The sequence below is a fragment of the Bos javanicus genome, chromosome 28, assembly GCF_032452875.1.
Source record: "Bos javanicus breed banteng chromosome 28, ARS-OSU_banteng_1.0, whole genome shotgun sequence".
Classification (NCBI taxonomy): domain Eukaryota; kingdom Metazoa; phylum Chordata; class Mammalia; order Artiodactyla; family Bovidae; genus Bos; species Bos javanicus.
Window position 1 is genome coordinate 26,328,351 of NC_083895.1, and position 22,791 is coordinate 26,351,141.

Consider the following 22,791-nt stretch of genomic DNA (forward strand, 5'->3'; position numbering starts at 1 on the left):
GTTTTCCATTGCTTGCGACCCAAATATTGCTCAATGGTGGCATCTCTGACCTCGCATCCCCATTAATGTATCTATAAACATTCAATTCAGAGACCCCAAAACTTTTCTCTCAGCCCCAGAGTACCTAGTTAAAAAAACATATATATATCATGACAAGAAGATCTTGATAACGTTTTCCCTCTCCAATACTCTCCTTTGACCTTTAAAAAAAAATGGTTGGGAGAGAAGAGGGCCAAGGGGAGGGGTAAGGGTCCACAGGAGAGTCCAGCTCCAGTTTAGGGAAATCCAGCTCGCGTTTTGCCTCTCGCTCAGCAGAGCAGGGTCCAGGGAAGGCAGAGCCCCAGCTTCACTCCCTGAGGTCTGTCCTGGGGAGACAGTGCTGCTCCGGGGGGCTGACCTGGCGGGGAGCGGCAGCGCAGCCCGCTCCCGCGCCGCTTTGTGCGCGCAGCCGCTGGGCCCTCTGCTCCCGGGTCTGCCCCCCCGGACGCCCCCCTGCCCCGCCCCAGTCATGCAACTCTACCTGCCTCTGCGCTGTGGACCTTTGGGAAGCAGTCGCCCACCCCGGGGGCTCGGGCCCTGACCCTGCCAGGCAGCCGGTAGGTGTCCTCCCGGGGCCCTCCCGCGCCCCTCGCGCCCGCCGGGGCCCCTGACTCCGAAGTTGTGGGGACGATCGCAAGTTGGAAAGTTTCCCCGAGGGCTGCTGCAGGCTTGGAGCCGGGGGAACGCGCGCAGTCCTCGGAGCCTGAGGGGGCCAGTGGTGAGCTGGGAGAGGGACAGAGGGCAGGGGTCTGGGGAGGCACACGCGGAGGCCGGAAGGGGTTGCGAAGGGCAGTGCACGGCTGGGGCTGGACGTGCGCCGGGGTTCCGTGTCCGCAAGGCCGCGGGGGTCGCAGGGATGGGCCCACTCCCTGCGGCGACCCCCCACCCAAGGCCGCTTGGGGCGCTTTTGTTGCGGGTGGTAAACAATGCCCCCGGCCAGAGGACGCGGTCGCCTGCCCTGAGGCCGGGCTGGGACGCCGGGTGGGGAGAGCCCAGCGCCTCAGGCTAGGACCCCGGGCTCCGCTGAAAACGAGAGGATTGCGGGGAGGGCAAGCGTGGCTTTGGGAGGGGGTGATTCCCCGACTGTGCCCGTGATTGATGCCCCTCAGAGGAGAAACGGAGGTCTGAGCGCCTCGGGCTGAGGAGAGCGAAGAGTTAGGGCAAGTTTCGGATGGGGAACCCGGGCTGTCCCACACTCAAGTGTGTCCCGAAAAGAAGTTTTCTTCCTCCCCCATGCTAATACAGGGGGCCAGTTCGTTGGGAGAACATTTGGCACTTGCCTTCCCTGAGCTTTTCGGGGAGGAGGCTTCAGGGACGAAAATTTTGGAGTGGAGGTAGCAGGAGAGGCTTGCCAGAGGTTGACCTGGAGTTCTGCGGATCCGGGAGGAAGGGAGTAGGGAATAGAATAGTGTTCTGTCAAAATGGCCTTCTAAAAACCCTTACGGGCGCCTCTCGGTCGCCGAAAGCGCCGGCTTGCCGTCGCATCACTAGCACGGAATCCTGGAGTGGGGCCCTAGGATGGGAGATGTGCCGAGCTGGGTGCCGGGACACTTCGGACGGCACGTGAGGGGCCGGGTCTGGGGGTGCCAGGGACCGCCGCCACTTCACGTGTCGGGAAGAGACTGGGCTAGGTCTCTCTCCCTCTCCTCACTCCCTCTCCTCTCTTCCTTCCCTCCCTCTCACCCACACTCCCAAAGCGATTCAGCTACTAAGGGCTGTGCGCAGTCTCTACAAAAAAGCGGTCGGGAAGTTGCTGGCCCTTCACAGTATACCTCCCACTGTAATGGGGAACACAAATTGGGCATTTCTGACCCAATAAAAATTAATGTATCAACAAGAGAATAAATATTACTTGAAGTGGGAGTCTTTCCCCCAGCTCCAACTCGCCCATTGCTTCTTCCCCTACTCCCCGGCTCCACTCTGGAGCACAAAATGAGCTGCATAATACAGTAATGATCAGTTTATAAATACATGTTTGAAAAGTGTTTCAAGATTTTGAGCGAGGAGTCGATTAGGTGCACAGTCTAGTCTGAGCGCTGCACCCAGACGGTTAAGGGCGGCGCTACAGGGCAGCAACCTCAGGTCCGCTCTGAACTGCAAAGTGCCCATCCTTTCCACCTCCCCTCTCCTCAATGTTATAAAGTAAAATTTAAAAATGTCGGCCTCCTTAGGCCTCACTCAGGATGCCAAAATGAGTTTGGAAAATGTGCTTGTGAACCGGTTAGGGCTAGAGCTTTTTAAGACATATTAGGAATTTATGCGTACAGTTAAACAAGGCGGGTTATGCAGATAAGGAGAGGTTTGGGGATTAGTCAGCGTTGTTTCTAAGAGCTAAAAGCCTCAGGTAACGTTGATTTTGAGTGAATTTCCTGATTTTACTGGTTTGCGTTGGTTACACAGGTTGAAACCCAAGTGCCTTCACTCCCCAGTTAAGAGATCTTAATTAGCTTGGTTGTCAATGTATGACAGTGTTTAAAACCATGTTATTATTTCAATTAAACTTCAGAATCAAGTATGAGAGTTATTAGTATCCACTGCCCCTATCTCTTTGCAAAGACTAGTAGCTCATATTAAGAACTCCTGGATCAGCGCTTACCATTTAACCGAAGGTTAACTATGGCCCCAGCTCAGATCTTCTAGAATTGATGGGTTGGAGTTTTGGATCACCTCTGTCCCTGCCCTTTGTTTCTCTTCCTCCTCCACTCTTTATCTTGTTTGTCCCTCCCCTCCCCCACCTTCTTCTTTGCCTCTGTATTTTTCCTTCCGTCTACTCTTTATCTCTTTTCCCACCCCTCCATCTTTCTAACTTTAGTCTTGTGTTTTGATCCAGTTGTCATTTTATATTCTAGCTTTATTGCTACATGTTTCTTCCCCCTTCCTCTACTTTTTTGCCTTTTTTTTTTTCCTTTAGACATTTTCTTCCTTCTGCTTTTCCCTCTTCTTCTCAACATGTTTTATGCTTTTCTTGTTATTGGCGGGGTCATTCTCTTTCCATTTTAACTTATCCCTTCCCTTTCTGTGGCCCTTTTTGGCTTTTTTTCCCCCTCGCTCTCGGCAGGGCAGCAAGGGTGTTTTACATATGGAAGGAGACTTTGACTAAATCTGCTGGCATTCTACTGAGTTTCCCTCCACAGTCTTTCCATGTGCGGAGAGCTCTCACACTTCCTGTGGTAGAAAACTATCTAGGAACTACAAGCAGCCCGCCCATCTCCTTTTCCTTCAGAACTTAGTTACTGGAGGAAACTAAGCGAAGTGGTGCCCTTTAAAAAGAAATGCTTTAAGTCTTGTATTTCTCAGTCAAGTGCAGCAGCCTTTAAATTCTAAGAAGCTGAATGGAGTGACTATGAAATCAGAGTTTCTTTCAAAACTAGCTCTATGTATGCAAATACTCACCACTCTTTTGGCCACTACTGGTGGTGGGAAGGATTGCAGTATAATTTTAAATTGACATGTGGGCTGGATGGTTACATCAGTTCAGCCACTTCCTGCCTCAGGGGACTAGGAGATCCAGAAGGAGGAGGGATGTAGGTGGGAGAAGATTTTTCTATCACAGTACTGTCAATATTGTCCTTTACAGATGACTGATACAGTTTAGGAAGACAGCTTTTCAGTTTCTAGGCAAGGTGATTGCATCAGAAATTGTTTTTGCTTCCCCCCATCTCCCCTTTTTAAGGCTTCTTTAGGGAAAGACTACTTAGTAAACTCAAATAATACTGAGGCAGAAGTCTGATCCTGTTGATCAATTTGGTTAGCTATGTTTAAATTATGTGTGAATAATTAGCAGATATACACATAGGCCCTGGGACCCGATCTAGCCTCTTCTCTACTTTCTCTGTAACCTTCGATTTTCTATTTTGGGCTAGAATCTCTTTGCATGTTTTAAATTATAAGTTGGCCCTTATCTCCTGGGCAGTAATGTTTAGATCTCATGTACTACTCCAACTCCAGTCCCTTATGTCACAAGGACACTTTAGGGGGGGAAAATTATTATGGGTTGGGGATCTTGATGCCCTCTGCTGAAAATACTAGTTACCCAAGTGATGCTTTGCATCCCACAGTTGTTGGAAGTTTTGCTTGTTTCATTTTGCTTTGTTTTCTCCTCCAGGAACATAGAGCTCACCAGATAGTATCAATTAATTGCATGTAGGCCCCCTCTGGGACCTCCTATGTATGTTTGATAACAAGGACATAATTCTCTTATTTTCTGTTCCAATCATGTTATCCTGTAGCTACTTCCATGCACTCAGACTCTAGGATATACTTTAGAGTAGAATAAAGCTGATTTTTGAGAAATACTGAAATGTCAGTTTTCATCAGAAATGAAAAACGGAAGTGGAATTAGTATTCAATTGTAAATATATTTTTCTATGACTTAAGTACTCTATAAAAAATAAAGCACCCCAAAAATGAAATAAAGCATTTAATAATGTTTATAAATTAATAAGGAAAATAAGATGTATAGAAAATTCCATATTTAAATATGAATCTATATAATAGAATAGGTTCCCTCCCTTCGCCCCACCTCCCAAATTTCGGAAAAAGCTTATTGCCTCTCCTCTCAGAGTTCAGCCCTGGGGATAACTTAGTTTATCACAAAAGGGGTTACATTTCATCAGTGGAGTCAAGTGATAAAATTAAGATCTTGTGGGAGTCCTTATTTTGTTTCTGATTGTTTCTTTAGCTGAGTGGTGCCCAGTGGTTTCTTTCCTGCAGTTGGGTTTTTAGGGGTCATTGGCCTCTTTCAGGATCTCATAAAAATGCTGTTATCATTTAAAGAGGCCACATCTTTCCAATCCCTGTTGCTCATACCTTTTCCATTTCCTTGACAGGCTCTTTTTCAGGAGATAAGGTTTGAATGGTAAACATTATCTTAATTACAAGTCTGAATTTCTAAAGCACTTCCATTAAAAAATATAAAAGAATATATGAGACAGAGATCAAGTTATAAACTACTTTCAAAAGCAGATCCCATGACACCCTCTGGCATATACAGATTACTTGCCTCAGCATACAAATTTTAATTTTCATGACTGATTGCAGTACTTAGATTATATGCCCCTAATAATTTTTAGCCATGTAATCCCGATATAAGACATAAAGTATGCTTATACCGATATTGTTGAATTTCTGAATTTCTACTGAATGGGATGGATTGCTTTTTATTATCTGAAAATACATCCTTATAAAGATTGCTGACTTTCTGGAGATTAGAATTGGAATGTCTTTGTTTTCTAAAAATGGTGGTGTGAAAACCAGTGGTCTTTGGAGAAAATATCCTACAGCTCTTCACAGCAAAAGAGCTAGTTTTTTTTTTTTTTTTTTAAGAAAGGAGGAAAAGCAGTAAGCTTAAATGCTAAGAATTCAAGTGGATTTGTATTTAGCCTAGTATTTGTATTTAGCACAGATGTATCAAAATGCTGTTTTTCTTGTGGTTAATGTTATCACTAATGTCTATTTTAAAAATCTTTCTTAAAGGCTCAATGCTTTAACTCTAAATGTTGTGCTCTGAGATCTTTTATTATAGCGTGTGGCCTACAATGTGTTAGGTGAAGACAGAAAAAAAGAATTAGATCTTATTTTGCAGGATATGGCAGACTCAGAATTAAATTGGTTCTATAATAATGATAACTACTATTAAATTTATTTTCTCTCTCTCTCTCTTTTTTTTTTTTTGTATGTTGGCCTGTAGGCAGACTTTTTTTTTTTAAGCTCTCATTTATAAAATATTTATTATATGCCAGCTCTGTGCTAAGCCTTTTCATAGATCATCTCATTTTATTCTCATAGTAACCCAGTAAAGTCAGTACTATTATGCTTTTGTTTCCTCCTATACCCCAAGGAATGTGGAATCTTATTTCCCTGACCAGGAATCAAACCCATGACCCCTGCACTGAAAGTGTGCCGTCTTAACCACTGGACCGCTAGGAAAGTTCTTATTATGCTTCTTATTCTAATATACGTAAGTAAACTGAGGAATAGAGAGACCAAGGAATTTGTCAAAATCACATGGCTGATAATGTTTCTGATCTAGAAATTGAACCCACATCTATTTTCAAAGTCTTTGTTCTTACCTCAGATATCAAAAGGATGAAACCATTACCACTAGGTTTTCCCCAGAGAAGCCCATTGGTTCCCCCAAACAACCTCATTTCAAACACAGGAAACTTGACTCCTGTTAAATAGTTTGCTGAAGGACACAGCTGGTGATCACAGCTTGAAACGGAGGGTTTTCTAATGCAACACCATCTCTAGCCACAAAACCAAATAGTGTATCCCAGGATTACCTGGATCAAAAAAGTACAACCAAAACAAAACCAAAATTTGAGGATGGTAGAGGACTGTCAAATTTTTACTGTACCAGGTAATAATTTTAAAAGAAAAGAAAAAAACCCATCTCCACCTTTTCACAAAAAAAGGACTTTTATTACTTTAAAAAATTTTTATTTTGGCCATGCAACTTGCAGAATCTTACCTTCCACACTAGGGATGCAAACTCTTCCCTTTGCAATGGAAGTACATAGTCCTAACCACTGGACTACCAGGGAATTTTCTACTTTTAAAATAAATTTTGTTTATTTAAGAATTTAAGAATGGGTCTTCATTGCTGTTTGGCTTTTTCTCTAATTGTAGGAAGCGGGGCTACTCTCTAGCTGTGGTGCTGGGAATTCTCCTTGTTGTGGCTTCTCTTGTTGGGGAGCCCAGGCTCTAGGGTGAGCAGGCTTCAGAGCTGCTGCTCATGGGCTCAGTAGTTGTGGCTCTTGGGTCCTAGATCACAGGCTCAATAGTTGTGGCACACAGGCTCAGCTGCTGCGAGGCATGTGGGATACTACCAGACCAGGGATCAAACCCCTGTCTCCTGCATTGGCAAGCAGGCTCTCCACTACTGAGATACCAGGGAAGCACTCTATATATTTAGAAAGGAAATTTTAATAAGAGAAAAAGGAAGACATTAGTTAAATTAATTCAGGCTTATGAAAAACTTTACATGCCTTTTTTTACTTCTTTATTCTTAAAATTGAAATGTAGTTGATTTGTGTTTCCCTGGTGGCTTAGATAGGAAAGAATCTGCCTGCAATGCAGGAGACCCGGGTTCAGTCCTTGGGTTGGGGAAGATCCCCTGGAGAAGGAAATGGTAACTCACTCAAGTATTACTGCCTATAGAATTCCATGGACAGAGGAGCCTGGCAGACTACAGTCCATGGAATCGCAGAGTCAGGACATGACAAAGAGACCAACACTTTCACTTTTTCACTGATTGATTTACAATGTTGTGTTAGTTTCAGGTGTACTCAGCCTCTTTTTTTTTCTCATTTCACCACAGACTGATGATCATTTGGTTCAGTTCAATTCAGTCGCTCAGTCGTCTCCGACTTTTTGTGACCCCATGAACCGCAGCAAGCCAGGCCTCCCTGTCCCTCACCAATTCCTGGAGTCCACCCAAACCCATGTCCATTGAGCCAGTGATGCCATCCAACAATCTCATCTTCTGTTGTCCCCTTCTCCTCTCGCCCTCAATCTTTTCCAGCATCAGGGTCTTTTCAAATGAGTCAGCTCTTTGCATCAGGTGGCCAAAGTGTTGGAGTTTCAGCTTCAACATCAGTCCTTCCAATGAACACCAAGGACTGATCTCCTTTAGGATGGACTGGTTGGATCTCCTTGCAGTCCAAGGGACTCTCAAGAGTCTTCTCCAACACCACAGTTCAAAAGCATCAATTCTCCGGCGCTCACATCCGGAGAATATGGTCCAACTCTCACATCCATACATGACTACCGGAAAAACCATAGCCTTGACTAGACAGACCTTTGTTGGCAAAGTAATGTGTCTGCTTTTCAATATGCTGTCTAGGTTGGTCATAACTTTCCTTTCAAGGAGTAAGCGTCTTTTAATTTCATGGCTGCAGTCACCATCTGCAGTGATTTTGGAGCCCAGAAAAATAAAGTCAGCCACTGTTTCCACTGTTTCCCCATCTATTTGCCATGAAGTGATGGGACCTGATGCCATGATCTTAGTTTTCTGTATGTTGAGCTTTAAGCCAACTTTTCTACTCTCCTCTTTCACTTTCATCAAGAGGGTCTTTAGTTCCTCTTCACTTTCTGCCATAAGGGTGGTGTCATCTGCATATTTGAGGTTATTGATATTTCTTCCGGCAATCTTGATTCCAGCTTGTGCTTCATCCAGCCCAGCATTTCTCATGATGTACTCTGCATATAAGTTAAATAAGTAGGGTGACAATAAACAGCCTTGACGTACTCCTTTCCTGATTTGGAACCAGTCTGTTGTTCCATGTCCAGTTCTAATTGTTGCTTCCTGACCTGCATATAGGTTTCTCAAGAGGCAGATCAGGTGGTCTGGTATTCCCATCTCTTTGAGGTCAGAGTCAGGCCATTTGAGGAGACAACAGTGCAATTTGATGATGGTTCTTGGCCAGTCCCCTTTCATTTTCTCCTCTCTTCTGAACTTTCAAATAATAGTTGCTTGATTTATTATTCTTTATTGTTTGTATTATCTCATTTTCTCATTATTTCCAATTTCCTTGCTTAGATATTCAGCATGAAAATTTTGGGACCCTTGGTAGAAGGGCTTTAGAACCATCAGTCTTTGTTTCTTTGGATTTTTAATTTATCTACTTATTTGGCTGCACTGGGTCTTAGTTGCAGCACGTGGGATCTTTAGCTTTTGAACCCTTAGTTGCAACATGTGGGATTTAGTTCTCTGACTAGGGATCAAATGTTGGCCCCCTGCATTGACAGCACAGAGTCTTAGCTACTGGGCCACCAAGGAGAACCTAGAACCAGCAGTCTTTGGATTAAGTTGGGTGAAGGAGGAAAGAGGGACATCATTTCTGGGTGTGGACAGTCCCCATGACAATGCCTTCCTTATGCTGAGGAGGTACTCAGATATTTACAGACCCATGAGATCTATTTGTAACCTAATTTGGTGATACTAACTCCCCAGATTTTATGCTGTTTTTGTGTGTGTGTATAAAACTAAAAATTTGTAGACTCTAAATTAAATTTATTTATTTTTAAATGAATATTTTTAATGGTAAAAAGTACAATTCACAAAGAAGATAAACATCGTAAACCTCTAGATACCTAACAACAAAGAAACAAGGATAAATAAAGCTACATCAGAGGAAAAACAAGGGAAAATAAATATATGTATAATCATAGTGCAACATATTAACATTTCTCTGAGAATATTTTTATCAAGTGTAGAAAAAAATGAGAAGAATATCTTGAATGATGTCATTAATAATTTAAATATAATAGATTTCTATTTATATTAATCTTATATCCTACACAAATACATTTAAAATTTTGTATCTCATATGTTGCTATTAGATGTCCATAGAACATTTAGAAAAACTGTCAAAAATAGAAACATTACTAAATTTCAAAAAGTAGAATTCTTTTTTCATGATTCAGTTACACATATTATTTTTGAAGTTATTTTACAGATTATTATATGATATTGGCTATAGTTCCCTATGGTATACAGTAAACTTTTATTGTTTGCTGCATGTCTATTTTAAATTAGAAATCTAGCATTCTGTTTATGCTAAGTCAAACAACTGGACTCAAAATGTTATAAATTTTTTAGTTAGGCAAAAATTCATAAGTTTTCTAAAAGGTATATATTATATGTATGATTTATATATATATATATATACACACACACACACAAGAGCTTTTCTACTATGCTTTATAAAAGCTTTAAAAAGAATATAAAAAAAAAAGAAGAGGTGGAGAAATTGGAAAACATAAACCAAGTGAAATGGGAGCTGCTGCTGCTGCTGCTGCTAAGTCGCTTCAGTCGTGTCCGACTCTGTGCGACCCCATAGACGCAGGCTCCTCCGTCCCTGGGATTCTCAAGGCAAGAACACTGGAGTGGGCTGCCATTGCCTTCTCCAATGCATGAAAGGGAAAAGTGAAAATGAAGTCGCCCAGTCATGTCCGACTCTTAGTGACCCATGGACTGCAGCCTACCAAGCTCCTCTGTCCATGGGATTTTCCAGGCAAGAGTACTGGAGTGGGGTGCCATTGGAGCACTGAATATGAAATAGAAAAAGTGAAACAAACTGGATAAGATCCTCATATAGTCAATTTGTTTTTTAAACATGGCTGCTTATTAGAAACATGTCTGAAAAATTTAGGTTGTTAACTGAAATATGCTATTAATACTATTGTGTCTCCAGGAGTAGAGTTTCCTGGATAATGTAAGCTCTTCTTCCTCTGGCTTTAGCAGCTTTGCTGTCCAATAGGCAATACCCTGCTTGGGTAGTGATAGACTGAGAAAAGGGTGTAGGAGGTATCTTTTGGGGAATTCCCTGGTGGTCCAGTAATTAGAATTTTGTGCTTTCACTGCCGTGGCCCTGGTTCCTTCCCTCGCCACCTGGTTGGGGAACTAAGGGATAAAGAGGTAACTTTTAAATATTCACATTTGTAAAGATTAGGTTTGAGCTTTAAACTACTTGTAACTAGAATAGTTGTGGCTTCTAATTTAAAGAAACCCCCATGCTTAGCTTATTCAAAGAATTTCATTAACTTAATCAATTATCACAGAAATTAAAGGAGCTTTATTTGTGAATCCAAGGTTTAAAGGGTACTTTAGCATGTTTTGTGTCTATTATACTTTGGTTTTGTGGTAAATATTGTTTCTTAATTTTAATTAATAATTGCTAGTGAATATTCCATTTCTTTTCTAAACAGTTTTTTCATTGTGCTGGGTCTTTGTTGCTACTCACAAGCTCTCTCTAGCTTTGACAAGCAGGGGCTACTCTTCTTGAAGTGCACAGGCTTCTCACTGTGGTGGCTTCTTTTACTTTGGATCATGGGCTCTAGGCACAGGGGCCCAATAGTTGCAGCATATGGATTCTAGAATTCGGGCTCAGTAGTTGTGGTACATGGGATTAGTTGCTCCAAAGCATGTGGAATCTTACCAGACTAGGGATCAAACCTGTGTCCCCTGCATTGGCAGCCAGATTCTTATCTACTGTACCACCAGGGAAGTTCCAATATTCTATTTCAAATGAGAGACTACATAGAAAAAAGACTCATTGCCAATGTTTTTTTTTTTATTTCAGACCAAAACCTCGTGCAACTGAGCACAACCATGGTGCATGCAGATTCTCTTCTGAAGTGAGACTTTCCAAAGGACCAATGACTCTGTCCCTCATGCCCTTTCAGATTTTCCTACTTCATAGCTATGTCTCGATCTCGCCACGCAAGACCTTCCAAATTAGTCAGGAGGGAAGATCTAAACAAGAAGAAAAACAACCAACTGAAGAAGGGATCTAAGCCAGCCAACAAAAATGTGGCGACTGTCAAGACTGTGAGCCCTGGAAAATTGAAGCAATTCGTGCAAGAAAGAGGTGTTAAGAAAAAAACAGAACCCAAACTGACTGTGCCAGTCAGAAGCCTTCTGACAAGAGCTGGAGCAGCACGAATGAATTTGGATAGGACCGAGGTTCTTTTTCAGAACCCAGAGTCCTTAACTTGCAATGGGTTTACAATGGCTCTGCGAAGCACCTCTCTTAGCAGACGACTCTCCCAACCCCCAATGGTCATAGCCAGACCCAAGAAAGTTCCACCACCTAAGAATCTAGGAAAGCAACATGAGTGTAATTATAAGGTACTTACAGACATGGGAGTAAAGCACTCAGAAAATGATTCAGTCCCAATGCAAGACCCCCCAGTCCCCCCTGACATAGAGAAGCTAATTGGCATACAAAATGCATCTTTCATTAAAGACGAGAGCCAAGAGACAACCCAGTCTTGGTCCCAAGGTGTCCAGGATTCCAAAATAATTTGCTCTACTCCTAGTGACCCTGCAGCAGAGATTCTTTCTGGGTCACTGGAAGGGACATGTGGTGGAGAAGGACTATTCTCTAGAGAGACATTGAATAATATCAGTGATTCCCCTAGAATGTTTGCTCAGGACACTGTCTGTGTTCCTTTGCTCCAAAGAGCAGCCCTCAAGGTTACCTCTGAAGGAAACCCCAGCATTCAGTTAGAAGATTTGGGTTCACGAGTAGAATCTCTTAAGCTGTCTGATTCTTACCTGGATCCCATCAAAAGTGAACATGATTGCTGCCCCACCTCCAGCTTTAATAAGGTTGTACCTGCGTTGGACCTTAGAAACTGTTTGTCTATTGGTGGGTCGATATATCCTACCTCATTAATAAAACTCCTCTTGGCAGGTTCAGAACAAGAAACCCTTGGTGCTAAACCAGATCATCAAGAGGTACTCAGAGCTACCCCAGATCAACAGGAAGTTCCTGATACCACCCCTGTCCTAGGACAGGCCTTTAGTGCTGTCCCACATCAATGGGAAGTTCCTGGTGCTAACCCGGTTCATGGAGAGCCTTTGGGTGAGACTCCAGACCCACCAGAGATTCCTGGTGCTATTCCAGTCCAAGGAGAGGTCTTTGGTGCTATCTTAAATCAACAAGTCCTTGGTATGGGTGGTGGTACTGCCTCAGACCCACCTATTTTTCTTCCTGCCCCTCTTAACCCAGTTGCTACCTGTAATGCTCTCCCAGCATGGCCCGAGCCCCAGGGCACTGTTTCATCTGGGCTTGAGGTCCCGGGCACTATGCAGATTTTGCCTTTGGGTTCAGGTCACACTCCTCAACCATCATCAAACTCAGAGATAATTTTGGTACCTCCTGTAATACCTATGAACAATATAGAAAATGAGAAGAAGGTTCATATAAGCTTTCTGCCAGCTCACACTCAGGGGTTCACATTAGCCCCTGAGAGAGGACCTCAGCCGGCTCCACAGGGCATTGCCCAGCTCCCCCTGGTGAGTCCCAGCACATTGGAAGGAGGGAGCTCCCAGATCAGCGCCACCAGGTTGGTTGACATCAACACCACAGTGGTGTCTAGGCCAGTGCCACTTGCTAGTACCTCTTCTCCTTCCTACACAACTCTGCTACCTACCTTGGAAAAGAAGAAACGAAAGCGATGTGGGGTCTGTGAGCCCTGCCAGCAGAAGACCAATTGTGGTGAATGTACTTACTGTAAGAATAGAAAGAACAGCCATCAGATCTGTAAGAAGAGGAAATGTGAGGAACTGAAAAAGAAGCCATCTGTCATTGTGTCTTTGGAGGTAAGCAAATACCCAAAGGGCTGGGGACACCTGTGAAACTTGGTAGAGTGATCTCTGGAGACTATTGTTTAAAAATAATTTTAAAAAATTGTATTCTGTTTTGGTGTGCTGGGTATTTGTTGCTGCATGCAGGCTTTTTCTAGTTGCAGTGAGCAGGGACTCTAGAGTGTACCAGCTTCAGCAGCTGTAGTGCTTAGCCTTAATTGCTGCATGGCACGTGAGATCTTCCCGGATCAGGGATCGAACCCTTGTCACCTCCACTGGCAAGTGGATTCTCAACCACTGGACCACCAGGGAAATCCATGTGGAGAGTTTGCTTCAGTATTACATTCTTTTGCTTTGGTAAAATGTTGCTGTAAGTTATCTAGAGGAATTTGAGGAGCTACCTGAGGCATGTCTTGCACACTGAGTGATACATTAGCTTATTTTTAGAATTTGTCTCAGAAAGCTAGAACATCATAGGTTTTGATGGAGAATAGGGAAATTGTATGAAATGTCGTTTTGGAAAGATTTCCACTGTGCCTTATTTTAGTGTGTCTTATTTTGAAAGCTACATTTTTAAAAACTAGGAGTGGAACAAAGTCACTAAATGCCTTGCATCCTGAGGAACCAGAGGAAATAAACTTTTCTTTTGAGAGAATAAAATTGTCTCTATCTTTTATCTTGAAACTTTGCCTTGGAGGTATAACAATAATAGAATTTTCGCTTCAACTTTTGGCAGGTGATTTCCACTTGCTCTGCATATCTCACAGGATTGTTGGGATTCAATGGTGATCAAAAATCGAAAATTGTTTGTAAAGTCCAAAATGATATATACATAATAACACTCATACTTACTATTACAGTTATGAAACTAAGGTAGTCAAAGTATTCATTGACTTACTTTGTTTAAAGGAATTTTATGGAGCTTGGTTAATATTCAAACGTGCTTAAATTTAAATACCTGTCAACTGTGGTGTTTTATGATTTTTAGATTACTCACTTGAAATTTTTTGAGTCTAATATGAATATGAGTATAGTAGAATAGATTCAAATATTATGAACTTAAATTCAGGCAACCTTTTCTATTTCATTCTGGACTTAAATTATCTGTTCAAAAATGCTGACTTTCTGTTTGACTAAGCCATTATAAACTAGAGATCAGATATTTAAGCCCTTGTGTATCAGTGACATTTAAGTTGTTTTGTTTTAAATATTTATTTATTACTTATCTGGCTGTGATGGGTGTTAGTTGTGGCAAGCAGGATCTTTAGCTGCAGCATGCGAACACTTGGTTGTGTCAGGTGAGATCCAGTTCTTTGCCCAGGGATTGAACCCGGACCCCCTGTACTGGGAGTGAGGAGTCTTAGCCACTGGATCACCAGGGAAATCCCACATTTAAGGTGTTTTTAAAATACTTGTTACAAACCTTACTGCAATGAATAATCTTGACTCCTCGCTTCACATATGTGGGAGCAGATCAAAATGTGGCCAGTAACTTAATAGTTTACAAACTTATCTCTAAAACACTTAGTAGCAATTTTTTTTGTAACAGAAAGATCTCACTGGTAAGCTCCTGATTTGTAACATTGCCAAGTGACATTGTTGCCAAAGGTACCCTATTTTTAATAGGTGTAAACACATTTGCTCTTTTCTAAACTTGCTCCTCTTCTGGCATTGCACATTTGGTTCAATGGTTTACCATCTACATGGTCACCCTAAATGGAAAACTCAGTCATCTTTAACGGCCTTTCTCTCATTCTTCTAGTTATCTCTTGTCTACAAGATAAGAGCACTCCTATCTCTCCATTTTCTTTGCTCCAGCTGTTGAGGCATTTATCTCTTACTGGGACAATTTCAACTTTCTCTTTATTATTGGCAAGTATTTATGGCACTTCTATTGTGGGATGAGCATACCAGCCAGCTGGGAAGTCAGGATGTTGAACAACAAGCTCTCCTTAGGTGCAATTCAAGTTTTCTTTCTATAATGCTGTTTCTCCTAGATTAATCCAATTAGTGCTTTTCTGCATATGGGGTTCATCTCACCCATAACAATGGAAAATAGTGCCTTCCAATTGTAGGTGAAGCCTATAGCATGGATTCCTTAGCATGGAATATGAGATCTTTAGGGTCTTGACATGACTGACCTCTTTTGTCTTATTTGATGTCACTTCTTACATTATACTCGAACTTTCAGCCGCATCCAGCTGCTTCTGCTTCCCCAGGCTCACTGTGCATGGTCCTGTCTCCGTGTTTATGCTCATGGTACATATTCTTCCTTTTTCCTGCCTGACAAAACCCCTTCACTCACCCCTTCCTGTGCAACACCTGTATCTGTGCATGTTCCTCAGGTTTACTTCCAGAGAACTTTGTCTTTCTTGTGCATTCTAGCCTTGTTACAGTGATAGGTGCTAAGTAAATACTTGATAATTGAATGAAAAGAATATATTTGTAACTCAAATAATCAGCTTTAGAAATTTAGATGGTGTGTGGTTTATTTCTGTAAACTTGCTCTGGTAAGCAAGTGTGGCCACTGTGGTCAAGGTCTGTCAGAGTGGGAAATACTAGTATTTGTTAAGGAGTGAATCAATATATTGGCTATTGCTCACACTCTCCTAAGTACCACATTCTTTATTTCTAAAAAACATAAAAGAACCTTTCAGTTCAGTTCAGTCACTCAGTTGTGTCCGACTCTTTGCGACCCCATGGACTGCAGCACACCAGGCCTCCCTGTCCATCACAAACTCCCAGAGCTTGCTTAAACTCATGTGCATTGAGTCAGTGACGCCATCCAACCACCTCATCCTCTGTCATCCCCTTCTCCTGCCTTCAATCTTTCCCAGGGTTTTTTCCAATGAGTCAGTTCTTTGCATCAGGTGATCCAATATTGGATCTTCAGCTTCAGCATCAGTCCTTCCAGTGAATATTCAGGACTGATTTCCTTTAGGATTGACTGGTTTGATTTCCTTGCAGTCCAAGGGATTCTCAAGAGTCTTCTCCAATACCACAGTTCAAAAGCATCAATTTTTTGACGCTCAGCTTTCTTTACAGTCAGACTCTTACATCCATACATGACCACCTGAAAGACTACAGTTTTGACTATATGGGCCTTTGTCAGCAAAGTAATGTCTCTGCTTTGTGATATGCTGTCTAGCTTTGTCATAGCTTTTCTTCCAAGGAGCAAATATGTTTTAATTTCATGACTGCAGACACCATTGGCAGTGATTTTGTAGCCCAAGAAAAGAAAGTCTGTCACTGTTTCCATTTCCATTGTTTTCCCATCTATTTGCCATGAAGTGATGGGACCGGATGCCATGATCTTAGTTTTTTGAATGCTGAGTTTTAAGCCAACTATTTGCCAATAAAATTGACTTTGGCAGTATTTTCTCACAAATCACTAACAACACTATTTTGCTTCCACAGTCAAACCTCTATCTTTCCACTCAAATGCTCTTTCCAACTACTGGCCTTTAGCAGGTCAGTAACATGAATGGCAGGATGCTGTATGTGACCCACTCAGCAAGCAGTAAGACACCAATAAAGAGAAGATGAGGAACTATGAACCTGAAAATCTGTGAAAAAGGTAGCTCTCCCTAAAGCTACCAATCACTGAAATCTCATTATTATCCGACCAGTAGTTTTTTCAGCTAACTTCTCAAAACAGATTTTGTACCTGTGCTTCATAAAGTAGCCACCCATGAAAGCACAGCACTCTCTCACCTTGGAATTTAGGCTCCATGTCCGGCTTCGGAGTCATTTATAAGTGATTCACCGCTGCCTCCTCCTTCTCTCCGACTACCTAGACACCACTAACTCTACATCCTGGGTGGGATTTGCTAGCACCTGCAGACCGCCCAGCACTACAACCCACACAACCACTGGTCCAGCTGAGGGCTGCCCACCCATGATCTTCATTTTTTTGAATGTTGAGTTTTTAAGCCAGCTTTTTCACTCTCCTCTTTCACTTTCATCAAGAGGCTCTTTAGTTCTTCACTTTCTGCCATAAGGATGGTGTCATCTGCATATCTGAGGTTATTGATATTTCCCCTGGCAATCTTGATTCCAGCTTGTGCTTCATCCAGCCCAGCATTTTTTTTTTTTTCCAGCCCAGCATTTTACATGATGTACTCTGCGTATAAGTTAAATAAGCAGGTTGACAGTTTACAGCCTTGATGTACTCCTTTCCCAATTTGGAACCAATCCATTGTTCCATGTACGGTTCTGTTGCTTCTTGGCCTGCATAAAAAACTTTTACTTTGCATAATTCAGATTTATAGAAATATATTTATGGAAATATTGCAGTACTGAGCATTTAGTTTAGCTTTCAGGCAAATGATAACATTTTCTGAAACTGGAGGATGATTGCTTTACAGTGTTGTGTGGTTTCTGCTGTGCATCAACCTGAGTCAGCTATAAATAAATGTGTGTTTCCTCCCTCTTGAGCCTGTCTACCACCCACCTGCTATTCCACCCCTCTAGGACATCATAGAGAGCACTGAGCTGAGCTCCCTGTGTTGTACAGCAGCTTCCCACTAGCTATCTGTTTTACACATTTTATTGTTTTTGTATTTTATTGTATCACTTTAATTAAAAAAATAATTTTTATCAGAGTATAGTTGATTTAAAATATGTTAGTTTCTGGTGTATAGTAAAGTGAATCAGGTATACATCTATCTACTCTTTTTTTTTTTTTTTAAACTTTTTAAAAATTTAATTTTTTGGCTTGCCCCATGCAGCATGTGAGTTCTCATTTCCCCAAACAGGGATCCAACCCATGTGTTTTGCAGTGAAAGCACAGGGTCTTAACCACTGGACCACCAGAGAAGTCCTTCCATTCTTTTTAAGATTCTTTTCCCATTTAGGCCATTAGAGAGTACTGAAAAGAGTTCCTTGTGCTATCTCTTTTTGTCTCCTCCATGGTGGTGGTTTAGTCACTAAGTCATCTCTGACTCCTGCGACCCCATGAACTGTAGCCCGCCAGGCTCCTCTGTCCATGGGATTCTCTAGGCAAGAATACTGGAGTGGGTTTCCATTTAGTTCTCCAGGGGATCTTCCTGATGCAGGAATCAAACCCAGGTCTCCTGCATTGCAGACAGATGATTTACCAAATGAGCTATGAGGGAAGCCCTTTCTCTTCCAGATATGTCTTCTCCATATACATAAATAGGTTTTCTGAATTAATTGAGACTAAGTTTCTCATAGACATGATATTCCTTTATCCTCACATACTAGAGAATAGATTTCCTGAAAACAAGTATATTCTCACATATTATTATCAAAATTATGAAATTAACAATGAACCATTGTTATTATCTAACCCACAGACTTTATTTGGCCTATAAGAAAATATCCCTTTGGCCTCTGTTAATTTGTAGTAATTCCTTAGACTTATAAAACAACTTTACTGAGGTATAATTGACATATAATAAACTGCACATATTCAAAGTATGCAATTTATAAGTATGATGTACATACACTATGTGATCAGTACCACAGTCAAAACCCATCACTCCCCAAAAATTCCTTCATAGTCTCTACACCCCTACCTGCACCCCTTTTCTTCAGGCAAACATCTTTCCATCATTGTACACTTGTTTGTATTTTCCAGGGTTTGATATAAATGGAATAGTATAATACAAAGATTTAGGGGGGAGTTAGAATATTTTTGCAATATTTTATGATATTGCTACTTTTACAAAGTGCAGATTACTTATTTTGTCCCTCACTTTGGGTTTGTCTAATGCTTCCTCGTGACTTCATCTGGGTTATGCATCTTTGTTTGAATACCTTCTTATAAAAGGGGCATGATGTCCTTTGTCCCACTATCTATGATCTTAATTTTTATCACTTGGTTAAAGGTAGTGTCTCCATGGTATAATCAGTATTTTTCACTTTGTATTTAATAAATATCTTGCAGGGACATTGAGGCTTGTAAATACACAGCTATCCCTCAAATTTTCACTCTTCAGTTTTAGTATTCACTGCTGATTTTTGCCTGATAGTTGTCAAAAGCTGATGCTGTTTCCATCATTTCTTCTAAATCTATTAACTAGCTTTAAACTCCAAGGAAGAGCTTTTTCTTCTTACTTTATTTATATATTTATTTCAGCGTGAACTTGTAGATTTTTGTTATATTCAGTAGATTATACTTCTTTATTATCATTACTTATTTTGATGCTCAAATTTGGCCAGGGAGCACCTTCAACCATTGTTTGAATAATTATTTTCTGTCACAAATGTTCCAAGGTTTTCTATTTCCCATCCTGCCCTAGATGAAATGACAGTTATCCAAGAAAACTTGGTTCTTTTCAGTAGAGAATGGTAATTAGAAACCAAGATCTTGGTGACAGAAATTATTGCTGTTACTGACATGTCAGTGGTGTGTTCAAATTTAGACTATGCATTTGTTGAATTAGTTTTGTTGAATTAGTGTTTCTTTCTCTCACACACACTACCCTCACCCTTCAGCGTGGTTATATTGTTCATTTGAAATACAATTTTAATTAATTAATTTCTGTTCATATCTTATTTCAAAGTTTCCCTATATTAGATGATATTCACATATCATCTCTTGCTTCACATATCATCACTTGCTCTCTCTTGCCAAAATATCACCTTTTTCCAGACAAAGCTGATTCTGAAGATGTGTTGTGTTGTCCTTATATTGAACTCTCACACTATTATAGACCTACTCATCCAACAGTGTATGGAGAGGCAGAGAAGAAAATCGGGAACACTTCTCTGAGGGAAGTTCATTCTAACAGAGCAACGAACAGTTGTACACTCTTGTTTATGGTCACCTTTTCTTAATATTATGTTTATTAGACTCATCAATAGTCTTGCTTATAGTTATTCATCCTCATTGTAGTGTTATTTTCCAGTGTATGTATATATCGCAATACAGAAATTCTCTTGTTAATATCATGTATTAACAATATTTATTCTATTTTGTCATATGTCATATTGCCTATCCATCCTATTGTTAATGCACAGTGGAATGTTACAGTATAGAACTGAACAGGAGGACAAACATCGTAGTGGTACTATGGACATTTTTATGGAAACCTTTTGGTGAATATATGCATGCATTCTATTGACTATATTCCTAGGAGTGGAATTGCTTTGTCATAAAATATGCATATGTTTAACTTTCATGGATACTACCAAACTGCTGTGGTTGATCCAATTAAGACTCTTTGCTGCTGCTGCCGCTGCTAAGTTGCTTCAGTCGTGTCCAATTCTATGCGAGACCCCATAGATGGCAGCCCACCAGGCTCCCCCGTCTCTGGGATTCTCCAGGCAAGAACACTGGAGTGGGTTGCCATTTCCTTCTCCAATGCATGAAAGTGAAAAGTGAAAGTGAATTCGCTCAGTCGTGTCCGAGTCTTAGCAACCCCATGGACTACAGCCCACCAGGCTCCTCCATCCATGGGATTTTCCAGGCAAGAGTACTGGAGTGGGGTGCCATTGCCTTCTCCATAAGACTCTTTATTTGCTCCCTATCCAACAGTTGGTATTTTCTGTCTTATTTAGTTTCAATAATTTCATTGGCTGTTTAGTAACATCACTACATTGCATTTCCTTGATGACTAATGAAATCGAGCTCTTTTTGTTTTTTTCTTTCCCCTCACTGTGCAGTTTGCAGGACCTTAGTTCCTTGACCCTACCCTCTGCAGTGGAAACGTGGAGTCTTAACTACTGGAACACCGGGAAAGTCCTACTTTTATTCACTTTTAAATTGGCTTTTTAGTACTAATTCATGAGTTTATTATATTCTGTTGAAACAAATTCTTTGTTGAATAAGTAGTTGCAGATATCTTTATCTTTTTTATGACAATGTTTCACTTAGTTGTGCTTCTTATTTTTTGGCCACACTTCAAGACTTGCAGGATCTTAGTTCCCCAACCAGGGATACAACCCAGGCCTGGCAGTCAAAGCCCAGAGTCTTAACCATTGGACCACAAGGGAACTCCCTGTGCTTTTTAATGAACAGAAATTCTTTTCTTTTTTTCTAAAAACTATTGATACATTTGGTTGCACCAGGTCTTAGTTGCAGCATGTGGGTTCTAGCTCCCTGTTGTTCAGTCGCTCAGTCACGTCCAACTCTTTGCAACCCCATGGACTACAGCATGCCGGGCTTCCCTGTCTTTCACCGTCTCCTGGTGCATGCTCAAACTCATGTCCATTAAGTCAGTGATGCCATTCTCATCCTCTGTCTTCCCCTTCTCCTGCCTTCAAACTTTTCCATCATCAGGGTCTTTTCTAATGAATCGGTTCTTTGCATCAAGGGGCCAAAGTATTGGAGCTTCCATTTCAGCATCAGGCCTTCCAATGAATATTTAGGATTGATATCCGTTAGGATTGACTAGTTTGATCTGTTTGCTAGTTTCCTGACCAGGAATCAAACCTGGGCCCCCCCTGCATTCAGAGCTCGGAGTCTTAGCCACTGGACCACCAGGGAAGTACTGAATGAACAGAAATTCTTATCTTTAATGTAGTCCAGTTTACCACTCTTCTTCTTTATGGTAACTTTTTAATAACTTTTTATTTCCTGTTTAAGAATATTTTGTCTATTTTTTGCAAATTCCAAGGTCATGAAGTTGTTCTCTTTTGTTTTCTTCTTTAAAAGCTACTTTTTAAAACCATTCACATTAAGCTGTATGAAGATATGGAATTGACTTTTGCATATTGTGTGAGAGATGAGTCAAGATTCATGCTTCTTCATCTGGGTATCTACTTGACCAGCACCATTACTGAAATGACTGTGCTTTCCCTACTACAGCATCAACTTTGTCACAAACCAGGTGATTGATTAGTTCTGAATCTGTTTATAGACTGTTTTCATTGGCCTTTTTTTCTATCTTTGTATCTAAACCCGCATCATTATTAGGCTTTACCGCTACTCTTGCTGACTGGTAATATAAGTCCTTCAGTAATTTTTTTTAATATTTATTTATGCTATTTTTTGGTTGTTCTTTCATGACTTTTTTTCTTTTTTCGGGACCGGGCATGCTTGGCTTGTCAGATCTTAATTCCCAGACCAGAAATCCAACCCACCCTCGGCAGTGAGAGTTCAGAGTTCTAATCACTGGACCACCAGGGAATACCCAAATTTTAGAATCCACTTGTAAATTTCCACCAAAAGCCATGCTGAAATTTTTATTGTGTTTTTGTTGAATCTATATATCAATTTGGAGAGACTGACATTTTTTACAATATTGAATCTTCCAGTTCATGACCATACTATATTTATGTCTTACTTTACTTCAATATTTTATAGTTTTCAATATAGACCTATTTGTTTTATTTTTAACCATTTGATACCAGACTTTTGATACTTTACATGCTTATCAATGATTGAAGCCCATTTACTTTGATAACCAAGAATATTTTTAAGCAAATATATTTCATATGTTTGTTTGTTCCTCACATCAGAATTATTTTACTTATTATTGAGGGTTGGAGTGAGAGAGAGAAAATACATTTATAGTTTTTAAATCTTAATATTGTTATTAATGCTTATATGAAATAAATATGCATTTTAAAAACAGAATTATTTTTTCTCATAAAATATACTTAGCCCCCAAAGGTATATGCCAGTTTTCAAGACGTTAACTAATAATGTCTGGGAGAAATAAAAGCAATTTTGATTTACTTTT

General features: G+C 40.9%; 1 protein-coding gene across 2 annotated transcripts in view; it reads left to right on the plus strand.

Moving 5' to 3' along the window:
* Nucleotides 1-242: 242 nt before the first annotated feature.
* TET1 (tet methylcytosine dioxygenase 1) overlaps nucleotides 243-22,791 on the plus strand; it is a 133,646-nt gene continuing 111,097 nt past the window's right edge. For both annotated transcript variants that reach the window (XM_061405159.1, XM_061405160.1), the window contains exons 1-2: nucleotides 243-596; nucleotides 11,127-13,153. In XM_061405159.1, coding sequence (XP_061261143.1) covers nucleotides 11,249-13,153 — 1,905 coding nt within the window. In that variant the 5' untranslated portion in view covers nucleotides 243-596; nucleotides 11,127-11,248. The remainder of the gene's footprint in view (nucleotides 597-11,126; nucleotides 13,154-22,791) is intronic.